Source organism: Erinaceus europaeus, chromosome 10 (genome assembly GCF_950295315.1).
Source record: "Erinaceus europaeus chromosome 10, mEriEur2.1, whole genome shotgun sequence".
Taxonomy (NCBI): Eukaryota; Metazoa; Chordata; class Mammalia; order Eulipotyphla; family Erinaceidae; genus Erinaceus; species Erinaceus europaeus.
The window spans coordinates 55,813,695-55,832,242 of NC_080171.1; the positions used below are offsets into that span (position 1 = coordinate 55,813,695).

At 39.1% G+C, this 18,548-nt stretch overlaps 1 protein-coding gene across 5 annotated transcripts in view; it reads left to right on the forward strand.

Moving 5' to 3' along the window:
- FOCAD (focadhesin) overlaps nucleotides 1-18,548 on the forward strand; it is a 327,910-nt gene that overhangs the window by 304,920 nt on the left and 4,442 nt on the right. For 4 of the 5 annotated variants that reach the window (XM_060199634.1, XM_060199636.1, XM_060199635.1 and 1 more), the window contains 6 exons: nucleotides 997-1,125; nucleotides 4,057-4,172; nucleotides 6,305-6,565; nucleotides 7,277-7,366; nucleotides 12,443-12,620; nucleotides 14,493-14,590. In XM_060199634.1, coding sequence (XP_060055617.1) covers nucleotides 997-1,125; nucleotides 4,057-4,172; nucleotides 6,305-6,565; nucleotides 7,277-7,366; nucleotides 12,443-12,620; nucleotides 14,493-14,590 — 872 coding nt within the window. The remainder of the gene's footprint in view (nucleotides 1-996; nucleotides 1,126-4,056; nucleotides 4,173-6,304; nucleotides 6,566-7,276; nucleotides 7,367-12,442; nucleotides 12,621-14,492; nucleotides 14,591-18,548) is intronic. The other variant, XR_009552025.1, reaches the window with a different exon arrangement.

Consider the following 18,548-nt stretch of genomic DNA (forward strand, 5'->3'; position numbering starts at 1 on the left):
TGTATCCCCCAACTTAAAATGACATTAAATTCATTGTGCTGTGTCATAGGCAAGCCAGTTAGCCTACGGATTAGCTTTTACCTTAGAAGCTCGACTCTGGAGCAGTTAGCTGTGACTCAGGCTGAGAAGCGGAGGAAGCAAGGAAGCCTGTGATACAGAATGTGAGCATTGAGGGGCAGATGGATACAGGTGACCCATAGTCCTTAGAAAGGAATGTGTCTGACTGGGCAGTGATTGTCTCATCTTCTAAAAATGGACCAAAGAGTAGATAATGAGGTAATGATATAAAATTATTCACCCTTTTTGGAAAACTGGGTGAAAAGGCACACACAGAGAGTGGGAGACACTGGGAAAACAGGCTGGGCTAAGGGCCGACCTGCCAATGTCCATGCCCAGTGGAGAAGCAATTACAGAAGCACTTCAAAAATAATTTTGATCCATACTCCCAGTGGGGGAGAAATGATAGGGAGAAGAAGACGAGAGGGCTCTAAACTCCAACTCCCATCACACCTGGAGAGAGAAGAGGAAAAAGGGAGGGACATTTGGATATAGTAATAGGTGTGAGTGTGACTTGGAAAGGAAGAGAAGATGGGATCTTAAAAATATGGGCAAATATACACAAATATAAACAGATAGTTGTAGAAATAATAGTTAACCCATACCTGCAACCTTGGGAGAACTGCTGTAGTTTACAATGGAGGGGTAAATCAATATTAAATCACTAATGACAAATAAAATAAGGTAATTTTTAAAAGAGAGAGTGGGTGACAACATAGTAACACCGAGTGTTACTACCTAAACAAGAAGGAAATCTTGGATACAAATAAGAGAGAGATCAGAGGGAGTCATATTTTGTAGCACGTGGGCAGACTTGAGATTAAGTGTGCAGAATAGGAGTATTGCCCACAACTAGTGGAATGAAAGGAAAGTTGTTGTTTTTTTCACTTTCTTAGCCCTCTTGAGGTGTTTTACTTATTGCTTTCCTTTGTATTTCAGGTCCTGAATCGGTGCCTCCTTCCCTTCTCAAAGTGGTGATGAAACCCATATCAGCTGTTGGAGAAAGCTACCAATACCCTCCTGTAAACTGGGCTTCACTCCTCTCACCACTTATGAGACTAAACTTTGGTAAATATCAAGTACCTTGAGGTCTTTGAGTTATGCTTTCAGCATCTGACCTGGATAGAAAGACAGACTCATTGACATTCAGTTATAACCAAGAGGTTTGGATGGTCTTAAGGTTTGTCTCCTTAGATGGAACACATGGATTAATTTCAGTGAGTCACTTTATAAATAACTGAGGGGAAGGAGGAGGTCTGAAGGCTTAGACCAAAGATGCTCATCCTAACAGCATTTGACTGAGATATGAGTAGTGCTGGGCGTGTGGTGCAGGACCCCAGAAGGCAGGTGTAGATACAATCAAACTTCAGTTCCAGAGCCCTTGCTTTCATTTTTTATTACTTAATTTTACTTTTACCACCAGGGTTATCACTGGGACTCAGTACCTGTAGGACTTTCTTCCCATTCCCAGCAGCCATCCCCCCCCCTTTTTTTCCCTCTCTCTCTATTTATAGAGAGACACACCTGCAGTACTGCTACACCACTTGTGAAGCTTTCCCCCAACAGATGAGGACCAGGGACTTGAACCTAGGTCCTTACGCATAGTAACATGCGTCCTCTACCAAGTGTTCCACCACCCAGCCCCACCCACCCCCAGCCCCCAGCAATTGATTTCAAAGAAGAACCCAGTGCAATGCATTTTCATCTTTTGAGTTTCTAACAAATTGTCACAGACTTAGTGTCTTGAAGGAATATGAATATACCCTGTAAGTCAGCAATTCAGCATAGTTCTCAGAAGCTAAGAGCAAGAGCAGTGTTTCTTCCAAGTGTACTTGGGAGAGTGCTAATGGCCTGAATGCTTATGATCCCACTAATTCCTCTGTAGGAGCCCTCCCTCCCCACTGTGGCAAAGTATTAAGAGATAGAGCCTTTGGGAGGTCATTAGGTCAAGAGGAAATGACTCTCACCAATGTTAATTGTACCTTTATAAAAAGAGACACCTCAGAGCTCCCCTAACCCCTCAAATCATGTTAGAACAGAGAAACCAGTCATCTGCCACCCACAAAAGTGTTCTCCCCAGAATCTGACCATGATCTTAAAGACTTCTAACCTTCAAAATGTGGTGAGAAATACATTTCTGTTGTTTATAAGCCAGCTAGTTTGTGTTTTTTTCTAGTAGCCTGAATGGACTAAGAAATGGGAATTTATTTTCTCCCTATCTAAGCTTCTAGAGGTTGCCAACATTCCATGGCTTGTGGTCCAATTCTCCATCTTCAAAGGAAGTACTTTGAAGTACTTCAAAGTAGATTACTGAGACCTTCTCATGTTGTCATCTAAAATTCATGGGTTAGCATGAGTCCACTTGAATCAGTCAAATTAATCTTCCCATCTCAATTTTCTTAATCATAATTATTTCAGCAGATGTTACCATGTAAGGGAAGATATTCACAGGTTATAAAGTCTAGATGTAAACATCTTGGGGTCATTATTGTGTCTACCATAGGCACACTGTGATGCAAGACAAAGTAAATGTGACCCTTCATACCTCCTATTCATTGACAGCAATCTTTTTTATGGATTTAGCATATGCAACTGTAATTCTTTTTTTTTATTTTTTATATTTATTTTTCCCTTTTGTTGCCCTTTTTTACTGTTGTAGTTATTGTTGTTGTAGTTGATGTTGGCGTTGTTAGATAGGACAGAGAGAAATGGAGAGAGGAGGGGAAGACAGACGGGGGAGAGAAAGATAGACACCAGCAGACCTGTTTCACTGCCTGTGAAGGGATTCCCCTACAGATGGGGAGCCGGGGGCTCGAACTGCAACTGTAATTCTATGTACTTCACCTCTCCCCCTAAAAAAAAGAAAGAGAAGTTTTAACAGTGTTTTAAAGTTATGTTTACAGTAGAATGCTTACCTAGATACAATAGATGGAAAAAATTACTTAGTATAATTTATGTTTAAATTAAGGGACAATCAAAAATGACTTTTACTGTATATATTTTTTCACCTAAGTACTTTCATTTGAACCTATAAGATATGTTGTCACCATACTGTGAAATTCTTCCCCTATGTCCCTAGTTTTAAAAGTACATCTGCTGATAGGAATTAGACAATTGAAAAGATTTCATCAGTAGAGAATATGGCTTTATCTTTACATCCTTCTAGATCTACACAGATTTCTCTGTGTTGGATGCAAGGCTGAGATGGGGGTGGGAGTAGGGGTAATGGGACAGAGACAAAGAGATTTTTAGTTCAAATTTTCTCAGGGTTTTTGTTGTTGTTGTTTGTTTGTTTTAACTGAGTTAACAGTTTGAATTCACACAACTTTAACGCATCCAGGCTCCCCCCCCATTCACATAGAAGACAGACAGAAAGATAAGAGATAACACAACACCAAAGTTTCCCCCCATGTTGTGCCCCTCCCATGTAGTTCCAGGACTGGGCTGAGTGCATGACAATGCATGCCCCTCTTCCCACTGAACTATTTCTTTGGTACTTCTTAAAATTTTGGTGGTATTTGATTGTCTAGTTTTCTCTGGATGGCAGCAAAAAACAAACAAACAAAAAAAAAAAACCGCATCTTTACTATCTCAGGATCCTTTCTAGTTGGAGTCTGAAACTAGAGGTCACATTCTTTTGACTGATAAAGAGTTCTCTTGAGACAGGGGTAGATAGCATAATGGTAGAAGAAGAAGAAGCATAATGGTTATGCAAAGAGACTCTCATGCCTGAGGCTCTGAAGTTCCAGGTTCAACTTCCCCTCCCCCACCACCACCACTACTACCACCACTATAAGCCAAAGCTGATCAGTTAGTGTTCTGGTTCAAGAAAAAAAAAAGAGTTCTCTTGAAATACCTTCTGGTTCATGAAAGTTTCATTACCAGTGGAAGTCACATAGACAGACACATTGATTTGAGAAACTGAAATCTGAAAATGTGCACAAGAAGCAGCAGCTACATTAGTTATTTTATTTTATTTTTTCCTTTCTCCCCTTTCAGGTGAAGAGATACAGCAGCTGTGCCTTGAAATTTTGGTGACACAAGCACAGTCATCCCAGAATGCGGCTGCCCTGTTGGGATTGTGGGTGATGCCACCACTCGTCCATGGTCTGAGTGTATGTACTAATGGAGGGTGTTGGGCAGCAGAAAGACAGTGGGGGAATTAGCATGCATCTGGGTGTATGTTCTCAAGTCACAAACAAACAAATGGAGTTTTATATAAATTGAGAACTTGACGGTAGCTAGGGACCAGATTGGAAAATTGTTTGCTGCAGAATTCTGCCATAGTGATCACCATTCATACGTTCAGCTTCAGTGTATTATAAGGAAAGGGAAGATGGTAATGACAGATATCAAAGTTACTTTCTGAAGTCCATACAGCTAGAAATTAGTGGCTACTTGATTGTTTTCTTATTTGTGTATGTAAGATACGTAATGATTCCAAGAGGTATTAAAAGAAAGGCAAATCTACATGTTGTGTATATATAACCATCCTGCCATCCAGTCACAGAAAGGCCAATAATTAAGCCCTGAGGACTTGGTAAGATGTGTTTAGGTATCAAATTAGAGATAGTAGGGGATATAGGAAGCAGAGTTTAGGGAGAAAGAATAAAACATCTCTGCCAGGGTGTTTAGCTTCAGCAAAGTGCTGAGGAGGGAGGAGATCAATACCTTGCAAGTATCAGCTAGGTGGACTGGAAGAATCAGGGCCACGTCATTTCAAACTAGGAATATATATATATATATATATATATATATATATATATATATATCTGGTTATTATATATATATATATATATATCTGGTTATTATATATATATATATATATATATATATATGGTTATGAATTGAATGACCTCATCTTTTCTTTTTCTTTTTCTTTTTTCTTTTCTCTGTTGAGGTCTTATGCCTGAGCAATTCCACTGCTCCCCACAGATTTTTTTTTTTTCCTTTCAATTCAGACAGGGACAGGAGGAGAGAATGGATTCATATAATCTTTTTGTTGGTAACTTCTCTATGTTGTTGTTATTGCTGCTGGGCCTTTGCCACCCTGGGCCAACTTTTTCAGACAGAAAGAAGAAAGAAACAGAGAGCAGGGACGCCACCACCACCAAAACTCCCTTTGCATGGTGGGGGCCAGGTTAAGCCTGGGCTGAGCACATGACGAAACAGGTATACTATCTCACAGGCCCTAAAATGGCAATTTCTTAAACGTGAATTCTTCAGATAACATGTAACTACATCAATCTTTTTCATCTTTTTTTTTGAAGAATTTGCTAATTTTGTTAGGGTATCTTTTTATACCACTTTTAAAGACATATTTCTCCTTTAGTATACTTTTTTTCAAAGAAGATTTTTTTGTGCCACATGCGCTTAACTGTTGCACTACCGCCCAACCCCCAAGAAGCTTTTTTTAAAATTATTATTTATTGGATAGAGACAGAAAGAATTTAATAGGGACAGTGGAGACGGAGAGGAAGAGAGAGATCTGAAGCAGTGCTTCACTTCTTATATAGTTTCTTCCCAAAGGTAAGGGGCCAGGGGCTTGAAGCCAGGTCTTTGGACATTGTAACATGTGCACTCAGTCAGGTGTACCACCACTCAACCCCAATACTTGATATTTCTAGGGATTTTCTTTTTCAAGTCTATGGCAAAGAACAGAGCTGTGAATCTATCCTTTCTTAGCTCTCGTGGGTTCTGTGATGCCATGACCCCAGTTGTACACATTCAGCTGGTTCTTCTTTGAACAGAAACAGTTCAACTTGTCAATGCCTCCTTTTATTTCCTTGTGCTTTTTCAGGAAAAAAAAATCATATCTATTTAATATTTTTAATATTAATTAAAATTAATATTCTGCTCAGTTGATTTCCATTAGATGAACTTTTTATCTTCAGGAGCTTTTCTCGACAGAGTACAATCTTTCAAAACTGAGCAGCAATTGTCATGTACTTTTAGAGGTTGCATTTTATTCCCCTCACTGAAACAATCCAAGGCTTAAATTGAGTAGTTCAATATAAATTGGCAGAAACCATAGATACATGAGTCACCCTGGATCAGGAGACATTGCAGCAGCCAAAATTACATGTGCTGGTGGCCCATTAGACCGTGAAGTGTGGGAAAATGAGGGCTTGGAAGCAACATCTACCTTTTATCTGTTTGCCTACTTTTGAACACGAAGAATAGGTAAGGTTTTGAACTCTGCAAGCCCAGGACTGTTTACATCTGACCTCTTCTGTTTTGCTTCCAGCTGAATATCAAGAAATACCTCCTGGTATCCGCATCTCTGTGGATAAAACACGTCTCCGATGAACAGATTGTGGGTTTTGTTGAAAACCTAATGGTGGCAGTTTTTAAAACAGCTTCCTCATTTTCCAACCCTGATTTATGCCTGAGTGCCTTACAAGGACTGAGCAAAGCCATGAAACTGTCCAGTCCTGCTTTCCACCTCTGGAGTCAGCTCTGTGAAACTACTGGGAAAATTTTTGACCTCTTGCCAAATAAGATTTGGGTGAGGAACAAAAATATTTACATTCTTGATGATTTACGTTGAGAATTTCTTAAAGCCCTTTTGGCAAAGTGAGGAAGTATATGTTTTAAGAATGTGGTGGGAAGGCTAGTAAGAAATAACCACATTTTTCACTAAAAATGGTGTTTGCTTCCAAGAGCTAAATTGAGGTTGAGTATTTAGAACCAAAGTTTTGAGCAGGTTCAGAAACAGCTTAACTGTTGTTGCCCCAGGGAATTTGCTGTTCAGCCATCTACCAAATTCCTGTAGAAGAAAGATTATACATTCAGGGATCATTTCTACAGTTCCAAATCCCTGTAAAAGATAAACAAGCTCAGAAACCTTACACTTTCAACATGGAGAATACTTGGGCATATCATTCAATATATTATTTGTATCAAAGAACAATACTAGTTTTTCCCCCTCCCCTCAACAAACCGTTGAATTTCAGTTTTATGAGAAAGTTAAAAATTCATTTGGAATGATGGATTTTGATAAGGGGGGGGGAGAAAAAAAAGCACAGCCAACTACTCAAATAGCAAGAAAGAGAGAGAGGAAAAAAAACCAAAACTGACCACATATTGATTTGATTACTAGTAAAACCTCTTTGGCTGCTGATTGCTGGAGACAGACAAATCTAATAATTTATCAGAACAGTATGAATACATTTATCTTACATTGTATTTTGACATGCCTTGCATTTTCCTTTACCAGAGAAATGATCTAGAGCTGTATATCAGTGTAGCAAAATGTCTCTCAGAATTGACAGATGATGAAGCTCGGCGGGTGACCCAGATTACAGAGGTAATATCTTGTTTTTTTTTTTTTCCCATTGGGGGAATTAATGTTTTACAGTCAACAGTAAATACAATAGTTTGTACAGTCATAACATTTCCCAGCTTTCCACATAACAATACAACCCCCACTGGGTCCCCTACCATCATGTTCCAGGAGCAGAGGTAATATCTATTTTTTTTTTCCATATTGAGGTAGGAATTATAATTGAAAAGATGACTACAGTATCCTTTTAGCTAAAGCTAGGCTTTTTTGTGTGTTATTTATTCTAATGATTTAACAGTGCTTTAGAAATTATTAGTTTTCAGAGATGTAGTTTTATACCCAAGTATTTGAGTATAAGTCACTTGACCCACTACCTTAGTTCTGTATCTGCTCTCTACCCTCCTCCCCCTCCCACTGTAAACACCATAATTCTCATAAAATCTTGGGACAGTTTGGATACTTTTTTTTTTTTTTTTTTTGCAAATCCATTTGCTTTAGTTTTCTGTATTCTACATATGCAGCCTACATGATAATTTGCCCAAGGTCATGCCAGCTTTGCCATGCATGTGATCTAGGGTCAGGCCTGGCCCTCTCAGCAGCTTCAGTACTGTAATGTCTTTGTCTTTCTATCTGAAATTGTTGCCCAGAACAGTGAAGCCCTCTTAATGTAGAGAAACAGAAGGGTGGGAGTGAGAGGGGGAGACAAAAGAGAGAGAGAGATTATTAAAACCAGTTTGCTTCATATTTGTTACTATAATTTTAGGAGGCTATCTCTTTCACTGTGGAGTCTCAAGTCGAGATTAAGTATATCTTGATTTTAATTAACTCCATCTTGTCAAGAACATTTAAGAGGGCCAGGCAGCAGTACACCTGATTAAGCACACATAGTATTAATCGCTATGGCCCAAACAAGGATCCAGGTTTGAGCCCCCACTCCCCACCTGCAGGGAGCACATCTCTAGAGGTAAAGCAGGTCTGCAGGTATCTGTCTTTCTGTCCCTCTCTATTTCCCCCTCCTCTCTCATTTTCTCTCTGTCCAATAAAATGGGGTGATGGATTTGTAGTGCTGCCACTGAGCCCCAGTTATAGCTGGGGAGGGGAGGGGAGGGGAGGACATTTAAGTATAACCTTTGGGCAAAACTAAGTCCAAGATAATGTGATCAATGTAACATCCACCCAAATGGGAATATTCTGACCAAGGAAATTTCTAGCACACCAAAAACATCAGTTCATAATTCTGTTCTCACATTTATTTTCCTTCACCTGATACTTACCTTTTGGAATTAAGATGGCTGACGAAAAAACACAAGACAATGAACCAATACCCCTTCCACTCACATTCACATCCAGTCAAATGATAAATGAGTAAAAATTGCGTAGTTGTTAAAAATGCCAAGTTGAGCAAATATCATATAGAATATTTTATTGAATTAGAATTGTAGATAAGCGTTGAATAATTTGATCTTAATATAAGTATATCCCAAAGTATGTATTCAAAGAGCAACCCTGAGAGCCTGGGAATGCCAATAGTCTAGAGAAGTGTGAACCCTTAACACAGCTAGTGGACATCTGGTTATTGACTTCACTCTATAGCAGGTGTGCCTAGTTACTGGAGCCTTTAGATCTCTGCATCACACAGTAGTAATTCTCAAAATGACTGCTACTTGGGCTATCAGCGTCAACCTGAGAACTGATTAAAAATGTATAGTCTGAGTCTCACCCCAGACCTGCTCCAGAAGAAATTCTGGAGCTGAGATTCAGGAACCTGCATATGACTGTTGTTTTATTTTGTGGAGCCTGGGACTCATGCCAGGGTGAGTTTACTGCTCCGGACTTTATGGCTCCAGACCTACACCCACTTGCATGGATTTCATTCAGAGGGAGAGAATCCATAGCACTGAAACTTTCCTCCTAATACCAGAGCACTTCCCATGGGGCCCCATGGTTCAAAGCTGGGCCACAATGCGTAGCAATGCAGGCAGGCCACCAAACCCAGTGAGCTATCCCCAGCCCAGGAATGTGCTTCTATAAAGTTTCTTCACAATTTTTGTGCCAACAACTATCTTTGGGAGATATGAAACTGTGCCCTGGTGACAACAGTCTTAGTCATGTGCACCTGGTTGAGTGCACATGTTACAGTGCACAAGGACCCAGGTTTGAGCCCCTGGCCCCCACCTGCAGGGGGGAAGCTTCACAAGTGGTGAAGCAGGGCTACAGGTGTCTATCTCTCTCCCTCTCTCTCACCCCTTTCCTTCTCGATTTCTGGCTGTCTCTATTCAAATAGACAAATAAAGATAATTTAAAAAAACTATTTCTTCAATGAAAAATAAATATTGCTTTCTATGCACTTCTGGAAAGAACTGAGGCAAGTGTAAGGTAGCAATGGGGCCAAGAATAGAGTTCACGTAGTAGGACACGTGGTCACTTTGATTGTGGTCTGGGTTTTAGCCTTGGCATTGAGGGAAGCTTTGGTGTTGTGGTTTATCTCTCCCTTGTCTCTCTCTGTCTGAACTGAAAGAAATGAAGCAGCTGTCCCAGAAGCAGTGAAATTGTGTGTGTGCAAGGCAAAGTAATTAATTAGTGGTGGAGAGCTTAGACTCCTTGGATTTCTATTCTTACTTGGGGCCGATCGGTGGCTGGTGCACCCAGTTAAGCACACATATCACCACGTGCAAGTATCTGAGTTCAAGCCCTAGGTGCCTACCTGCACGGGGAACACTTCATGAGATATATGTCTCTGTCTTTCTATGTCACCTCCCCTCTCAATTTCTCTCTGTCCTGCCAACTAAAACATAATAATAATTATAGATTTCTATTCTTACTCTGCCACCAATAGCTGTATGACCTTAAACAGTTACTTAACCCTGTTTCTTCAGTGTCTTCATTTGTCACAGACAGATTGTCATAGTAGTTTTGGTGTGAATACTATATGGTTAATACAGTGATTCTCAAATTGTTGGTCTTTGGACCACTTATCATTTTAAAAATTATTGAGGACTCCAAAGAGTTTTCATTTATATGAGTCATGTCTGTGAGCACTTACCATATAAAATTGAGCTTTGAATTTAATAAAGTATTTTCGTAAAAATGGTAACAACCACCTCATTGCATCTTCACATAAATGGGGAAAGTATTTTCAAAAATAATAAAAAATAGCATTATTATGTTTGTTGGCGAATAGCTTTACAATATGGCTCAATGAAAGTCAGGTGGCTTGGCTATGGATTGGATTCACATGGCTGTTTCTTCAATCTGTGTGACAGTGTTTGGGTCATTTCTGTGAAGAAATTGTAGCTTCATGTAGGTGGAAAAACTCAGCATATGTTAGTTCCTTATAGATTACTTTTACTGTGGAATCTGAAACCATATCAGTGAACTGCATACATTCTGTTACATTAAAATCTGTTGTACTGGCCTTACAGTATAGTCTTTTACCAGTCTACAATTTTGCACAGTACATTGGTCATTGGGAAAATATTGAATCACTGACTTTTGAAAGTATTTAAATTTTCATACTTCTATTATGCAACATCAAAATATCATATATTTGTGTGTGTGTGTGTGTGTGTGTGTGTGTGTGTGTGTGTATACCTCCAGGGTTATCAATGCGGCTCAGTGCCTGCACTACAAATCCACTGCTCCTGGAGGCCATTTTTCCTATTTTATTGCCTTTGTTGTTGTTGTTATTATTGTTACTGTTGTTGTTGAATAGGACAGAGAGAAATTGAGAGAAGAGGGGAAGACAGAAAGCAGAGAAAGATAGACACCTACAGACCTGCTTCACCACTTACGAAGCAACCCTCCCCCCCTGCACATGGGGAGCTGGGGGCTCAAACCAGGATCCATGTACAGGTCCTTGCACTTTGCACCATATACGCTTAACTTGCTGCGCAACCTTCCGCCCCCATCATATTTGTTAATAACACCAGCAATCTCATCAGACCATTCTTTCTAAGTATTAGGAAGCTGCCAGAGTCATAGTAGCAAATACATGTTTTCCAAAAACCTACTTTTTGTTTAAAACCTTAGATTTTATCAATGGCAACATATACTCTCAAGTATTTTCTTTAAAGTGGTAATCTCACATCCTTCAACTCTAAAAATATATATACATTCTGGGTCTGGGGAGATGGCATAATGGTTATGCAAAATACTTTCAAACCTTAGAATCTGAGGTCCCAGCTTCAATCCATAACATCCTTAACACCACCATAAACCAGAGCTGAGCAGTTCTCTAGTCTTCTTATGTCTTTCTCCCTGCATATGTTTCTCTCTCCCTCTCTCTCTCTCTTTCTCTCTCTCTCCCTCTCTCCCTCCCTCTCCCTCTCTCTCCCTCTCTTTCCCTCTCTCTCCTTTTCTCTTCTTCTCTCTCTCTCCCTCTCTCTCCCTCTCCCTCTCTCTTTCTCTCTCCCACTCTTTCTCCCTCTCATTAAAATAAGATGAATAAAATATTTTAAAGAAAAGAAATATTCTGTCATATACTCCATTTAGCCATAGTTGGTCTGCCAATTGTTGCCATATAGAATACTTAAATGATGTGCTCTCTCAGACAGAGTTTTAAAGGCAACAGTGTTTTTTCACCATGAAACAAGCTTTTAAAAAGTACATGCCGCAGTGAAAAATACAATGCATATTACAACAGTTTGTGGTGCCCTTCTGAGTACAGTTTGACCTCAGAGATCCTCTCAAAGGATCTTGGGTTCCCCCAGAGGACTGTGTACCACTTTGCAAATTGCTGAATTAATACATATTAAGTGCTTAGAGTGGTGTCTGGCACCTAAGTACTGCATTTGTTAACTTACCATTGTTGTTATTATTTGTGTATCTTCACAACATAGCATCATCAATAACCCCCTGAAGTCATTTATAGCCTTTATGACAAAAAGTGAAGTGACATTCCAACCCTCCATCTGCATGTACATATTAATAGAGCACACAGGCAGGGCAGGGCACCCGCTGCAGGAAATGGACAGTTTGAGCGTTCGGAGTGATAATCAGCTTCAAACTCACCCTTTGTTTTGCCCTTGCCCTGAGCTGTGAGAACAACTTCAGTTAATTGAATAGGAACTGAACAGTGTCTTTTTTTTTTTTTTTTAACAGAACAATATAGAAAAGGCTGCCTTTGTCAGATTATACTTGATCTCTCAAGGACGATTCCCCTTGATGGGTCTGACTGATATGCTTGGTGTTGCCGCACAATATGATGAAAAAGACACGCTGGCCTGGATGATACTGCACAGTTTATACCAGTCACGGATAGTGAGCCATGCCAACACAGGTGAGGCCAGCCGGGGGGCACACATTCAGAAATAGAATGAAATTTGCCTACCACCCCCTTTTAAGTTGTAATTGTCTTCACCCCTTGAAAGCTATTATTTCTGGTACAGATTTAGGCCTTTGTTGGGATGCAGAGCACCTTGGATAGAAACAAAAAGGGCTCACAGCATCCACTCTTTGGAGATGGGGGTAAATGTTTTTGAGGGTTTTTATAGTGCATTTTACCCACTAGTCCCTTAAGGATATACACAGTGGACTGATAGGGTGACTCACTTAGACAGTGCCCCGCTTTGTTACATTGACACACACACACACACATACACACACACACACACACACACACACAAATTTGAGCCTGGTCCCTACTGCAGTGGAGTATGTTTCAGTGCTATGATGTTGTTCTTGCTGCATGTGTATCTCTCTTCACCTGAAGAAAAAAAAAAAAGTCACCTAGGAGGGGTGAAGCCCTTGTGACAACATACAAGATATAAACAAGTTTATATACAACAACTTTTAGATAATTTTTAAACATTGACATCTAAACTGGGAGCTCTTCCATTTCTCCCATGATGCCTTTAGTCATAGAGTTATGATTATAATTATGATTTTTTTTTATCTGAAAGTTTACATGCAGGTTCTGATGCCATCTGGCTAAGCACATAAGATGTGTCTAGGGGGAGTCGGGTGGTAGCGCGGAGGGTTAAGCGCACATGGTGCAAAGTGCAAGGACCCACGTAAGGATCCCAGTTTGAATCCCTGGCTCCCCACCTGCAGAGGAGTCGCTTAACAGGCGGTGAAGCAGGTGTGTGGATGTCTACCTTTCTCTCCCCTCTTTGTCTTCCCCTCTTTTCTCCATTTCTCTCTGTCCTATCTAACAATGACGACATCAATAACAACAACAATAACTACAACAACAATAAAAACAAGGGCAACAAAAGAGAAAATAAATAAATAAAATTAAAAAGAAAAAGATGTGTCTGGGAAGCCCTGGTGACCTTAGGCAAGAAGCGTATTTCTGTGCCCCATTTTTCCCAGCTTCTGTATCTTTAAGGTTCTGAGTGAAAGCTGAGAAAATATGATGATGATACTCTTTTCAAACCCAAATAAGACACTAATTTTACCTCTTCTTTGGCAGTTGAGATTGTTGTTTCATACCTGTGTCATTGTCTACCCAAAGAAAATTGAGCCTGTGATGAGAGAGGCATTTTCACTCTAACTCAAAAGTGTATCCAGAAGAAATCTAACAGATTGCTCCCAATTAAGCATAATGATACATGGAGTAAAGTGAAATAAATTTGATTGTGCCTTTGGTTCTAATTAGCTGGCCTTATTTTGAAAGCTTTCACAAGTAGTTTTTACTATCCTGGAAATCTTCTATTTTAAGACAGGAAAAAAAAAAGTCTATTAATGTTCATCTTTTTCTCTGGTGACCTTGCAGTAACTTTTTTTTAATGTCTTGAGGGTAGGTTTTTTTTTTTTTTTCTGTCATACACTGGAAATGTTTAAGCCAAACAAACAAACAAAAAAACCTATAGAAATTACTAATTACCAAGATTCAACATACTGGCTAATTGATGTCAAATTTCACTTGCTATATTTAGTATTGAGAGAGGCTTCAATAAATGCTTGAAGTATAAATTAGCTCTTGAAACTAATTACCATCATACCAAAATTCAGCCCTCTGATATGAATAATTTCAAAGAACTCTCATCGGCAGTTACAAATTGAGGTATCATAAAAGAACTTGAAATATTTCATGGAATTCTTTCTTGGTGTTATGTTTTAGTTATGATCATTGTTACTGATCTATTATTTATATTTCAAAGGAAAAAGCATGATTTTTTTAAGAAAAAAAATTTTTTTTTCATTTCAGGTGTACTGAAGAGAATGGAATGGCTCTTAGAATTGATGGGTTATATCAGAAACGTTGCATATCAATCAACCTCTGTTCAAAATGTGGCTCTTAATGAGGTACAGTCTAAAGAAGTATTTGTGGTATCCTTAAAATAGAGAACACGTACACAACGAAATTCACACTAAATGAGGAAACTGAGAAATACACAGATAGCAATGAAAGAAACCCAAATTGAACAGATTCAGATCTAGAAAAATTAACAGAGCTCAGAAAACTCATGTTATCAATTCAAGAAAATAAAGTTAAGATTCAAGAACTTGGTGATCATTTTACCAAAGAATTACAAAGTATGGGGGCAGGGAATGGGGGAGCTCCAAACAGAACTGCAGGGCCTAAAGACATTTTGAATGCAGTTCAGGTTGAGGTATGAAGCCTCAGAAGTAGACTTTATCAGGTGGAGGAGAGAATAGCAACACTAGAAGAAACCATCATATTCTGTGAATTTAAAACTCTTGGAGAGGAGAGGTTTAGGAAAAATAAAACACTTCTCAACAAAATAGCAGACTCTACCAGAAAGATGAACATCAGAGTTATTGGGATCCCTGAGGAAGAAGAGAACATATTTAAGAAATTTTAACTGAGAATTTCCATACCTGAGCCATGTTCAAAATATAAAAATCCAGGAATGTGAACGCACAACTAAATTATGGAATCTAAAGTGACACACACCAAAACACATTCTAAAACTATCCTAAACCAAGGACAAGGAAAAAATATTGCAGGCTGCCAGAGAAAGGAAAAGCAGTTCACATACAAAGGCAGAACTATCATCACAAACCCTAGAGGCAAGGAGATAGTAGAATGGCATGTTTAAATTATTAAAAGATAAGAATTGCCAGCCACAAATTCTGTATCCTGTTAAATTATCCTTTAGAAATGAGGGAGAAATAAAGATCTTTGCAAACATTCAGAAACTGAAGGAATTTACCAGTACCAACCCTGCCTTACAAGAATTGCTGAGAGGAGTCCCACATGAAAAGAAGGAGCAAAGGAATTCCAACTTTTAATGAGATGATCGGTATTAGAATAGAACCAGGGACACAACAGCAATAACAGGGAAAACCAGACACAGGAAAGGGGAGAGCAAAATAGAGCAACACAGTCCAATGTTGGTGAGCCAAGGCCAACTTGAAAAAGACTCTTGTAGAACTTTGATAGGTGTGGTGTGGAACTATACATTGTAATTGTACATTATAATCTTGTATCAAACTATTAATAATAGTGAAGTTTAGAAATAAAGTTATGGTATACATACTCAGTGGAATACCATTCAACTATTTAAAAAATTGAAATATATATATAAAGAGAGAGAGAAAGTGAAAGAGAGAACTTGTGCCCCCCTCCCCCTCAACCTCAGAAATTAGTTGCTACATTCAGCTATTCTTTCCTTGACTTACCAAGGAAAAATTGTGACAACTTTAAGATGTCACAAGGAAATGTATGCTCCTACCAGACTCTTGGAGACACTCAAGGCTGACTTTTGAAAGCATATGTCCAAGAAAATAAGCTCCTTAACAGATAGCAGACAAAGGAGAGGGAAACCAAGGTCATGTGTACTTGAGCAGGATCATACAGTGGTTGTGGTGGTACAGGCCTGTGTTTTATATCAGTCCAGAGTTTGATTTGAGGAGATTCCTGAATTCTGTGTCCATAATCTCTCCTTGTACCATTTTTCATTTGCATGTGTTCACGTATTGAAGAAGAGTTTTGGTCACATCTGTAATTGACCTAGATAGCCTTTTTTTTTTTTTTTTGCCATCCCCAAAAAGGTTGAAAACACTAGTATTGGGTGAATTAAAAATAAGTAACATTGTAGCAAAGCAAAGGACTCTGGGAAAGGGGTAGAATGGGAGCCATCAGGGAAGGCATTGGAGATCCAGTGTACAGTGGTGGAGGAGGACAAGTTGGGGGTGAAGTGCTGTATAGGCAACTATCATGGGGAGATAAGAATTGATACTCATGTCAACTGCTGTCTTATGTAAATCATTACTTCTCCCAACAGAAGGATTTGGAGAAAAATAAATAAGTAACAAATAAATAAATAAAATGGAGGATAGGTCTTTTTTACTTCCTTCACTTTCATGATTCAACAACTACCCATTGTGCATTTTTTTATATTTTATTTATAAAAAGGAAAGACTGACAAAACCATAGGATAAGAGGGGTACAACTCCACACATTTCCCACCACCAGAACTCCGTATCCCCTCCCCTCCCCTGAGAGCTTTCCCGTTCTTTAATCCTCTGGGAGTATGGACCCAAGGTCATTGTGGGATGCAGAAGGTCTGGCTTCTGTAATTGCTTCCCTGCTGAACATGGGTGTTGACAGGTCGATCCATACTCCCAGCCTGCCTCTCTCTTTCCCTAGTGGGGCAGGGCTCTGGGGAATCAGAGCTCCAGGACACATTAATGGGGTTGTGTGTCTAGGGAAGTCTGGTTGGCATCATGCTACCATCTGGAACCTAGTGACTGAAAAGAGAGTTAACATACCCCATTTTTGGTAGTGCAGTGGTTTCTGTAGGTGTTTCATGACTATCCTGTTTGATGTCTGAGTGGACTTACCAGATCTGGGGGTGTTACTTGAAATTTTTCCGAGTTTTTGGAAGAGTTAATGTGTCCTTTTGAAAATTTAATTAGTCACATTAGAGGTATTCAGAAGTAGTATTTTCTTATCTATTATTTTTTATTAATAGTTTGTTTCAAGATTCTAAGATTACAGTGTATAGTACCACACCCACCACCAAAGTTCTGCTTTCTCATTTTTTTTTAAATTTTGTATTATCTTTATTTATTTATTTATTGGATAGAGATAGCCAGAAATTGAGAGGGTAGGGGGAGATAGAGAGGGAGAGAGACAGAGATACCTGCAACACTGCTTCACCACTTGTGAAGCTTTCCTCCTGCAGGTGGGGACTGGGGGCTCGAACCTGGGTCCTTGTGCACTGTAACTTGTGTACTCAACCAGGTGTGCCACCACCTGGCCCCCTCTCGTTTTTTTTTTTTTTTTAACTAGCATTATGTGTCTTTTTTTTTTTTCTTTTGATTCCCCATCTTCTTATTTACCTGCTTTCTTATACTTTTTAAGACTCAGGAAACACAGATAAGCACATAGAAGTATAGTTAAAGCAAATTAATTCAACAAACTGCAGATAATCCTATAGCCCATAACCAAAATTTATATCTGCAAATTAGTTTGGAATTTTAAAATAAACAACTGGGTGGTGCTGCACCAGGTTGAGTGCACACAGTGCAATGTTCAAGGAACCGGGTTTGAGCCCCCTGTTCCCACCTGCATGGGGAAAGCTTTAAAAGTGGTAAAGCAGTGCTGCAGGTGTCTCTCTGTTTCTCTCCCTCTGTGCCTCCCTCTTCTTCTTAATTTCTGGCTGTCTGTATCCAATAAATAAATAAAGATAGCAAAAAATTGTAAATGAGACCTTAAAGTAGATATATTCTAATGTTATTGTTGCTGTTCAAAAGTAGAATCAGACTATGTATCTACTTTAGTGCCAATTTTGGCCACATAATAAATCATAATATTTTCTTCTATGGTGCTGTTAATTTGTTAATTCATTTTCCAATCTCTTTGAAAACATCAGGATAGGTGGCCAGGTGGTGGCACACCTGGTTGAGTGCACTTGTTATCATAGATAAAGACTCAGGGTCAAGTCCCTGCCTGGTCCCCTATCTATAGGGAAAAAGCTTCACGAGTCGTTAAGCAGTGTTGCAGGCATCTCTGTTTCTCTGTTTATTCTTCCTTCTCAGTTTCTCCAATAAGTAAATAAGTAAATACATCAATCATAAAGTATTTTTAAAAAAGATAGAAAACACCAGAACAGAGATGTGTCTGAGGCTTGATTAGGAGTCAAATAAATTGTTTCTACTGCATTGTTAGAGCAATAATAATGAAACTGTTGACATTTCTGACTTCACAAAAGAGGGAGGATCGCCTAAACCTACCAAAGCTCTAAAATGCCTTTTCATTAAACATGGGTATGAAATTTGCAGTCCACTTCCT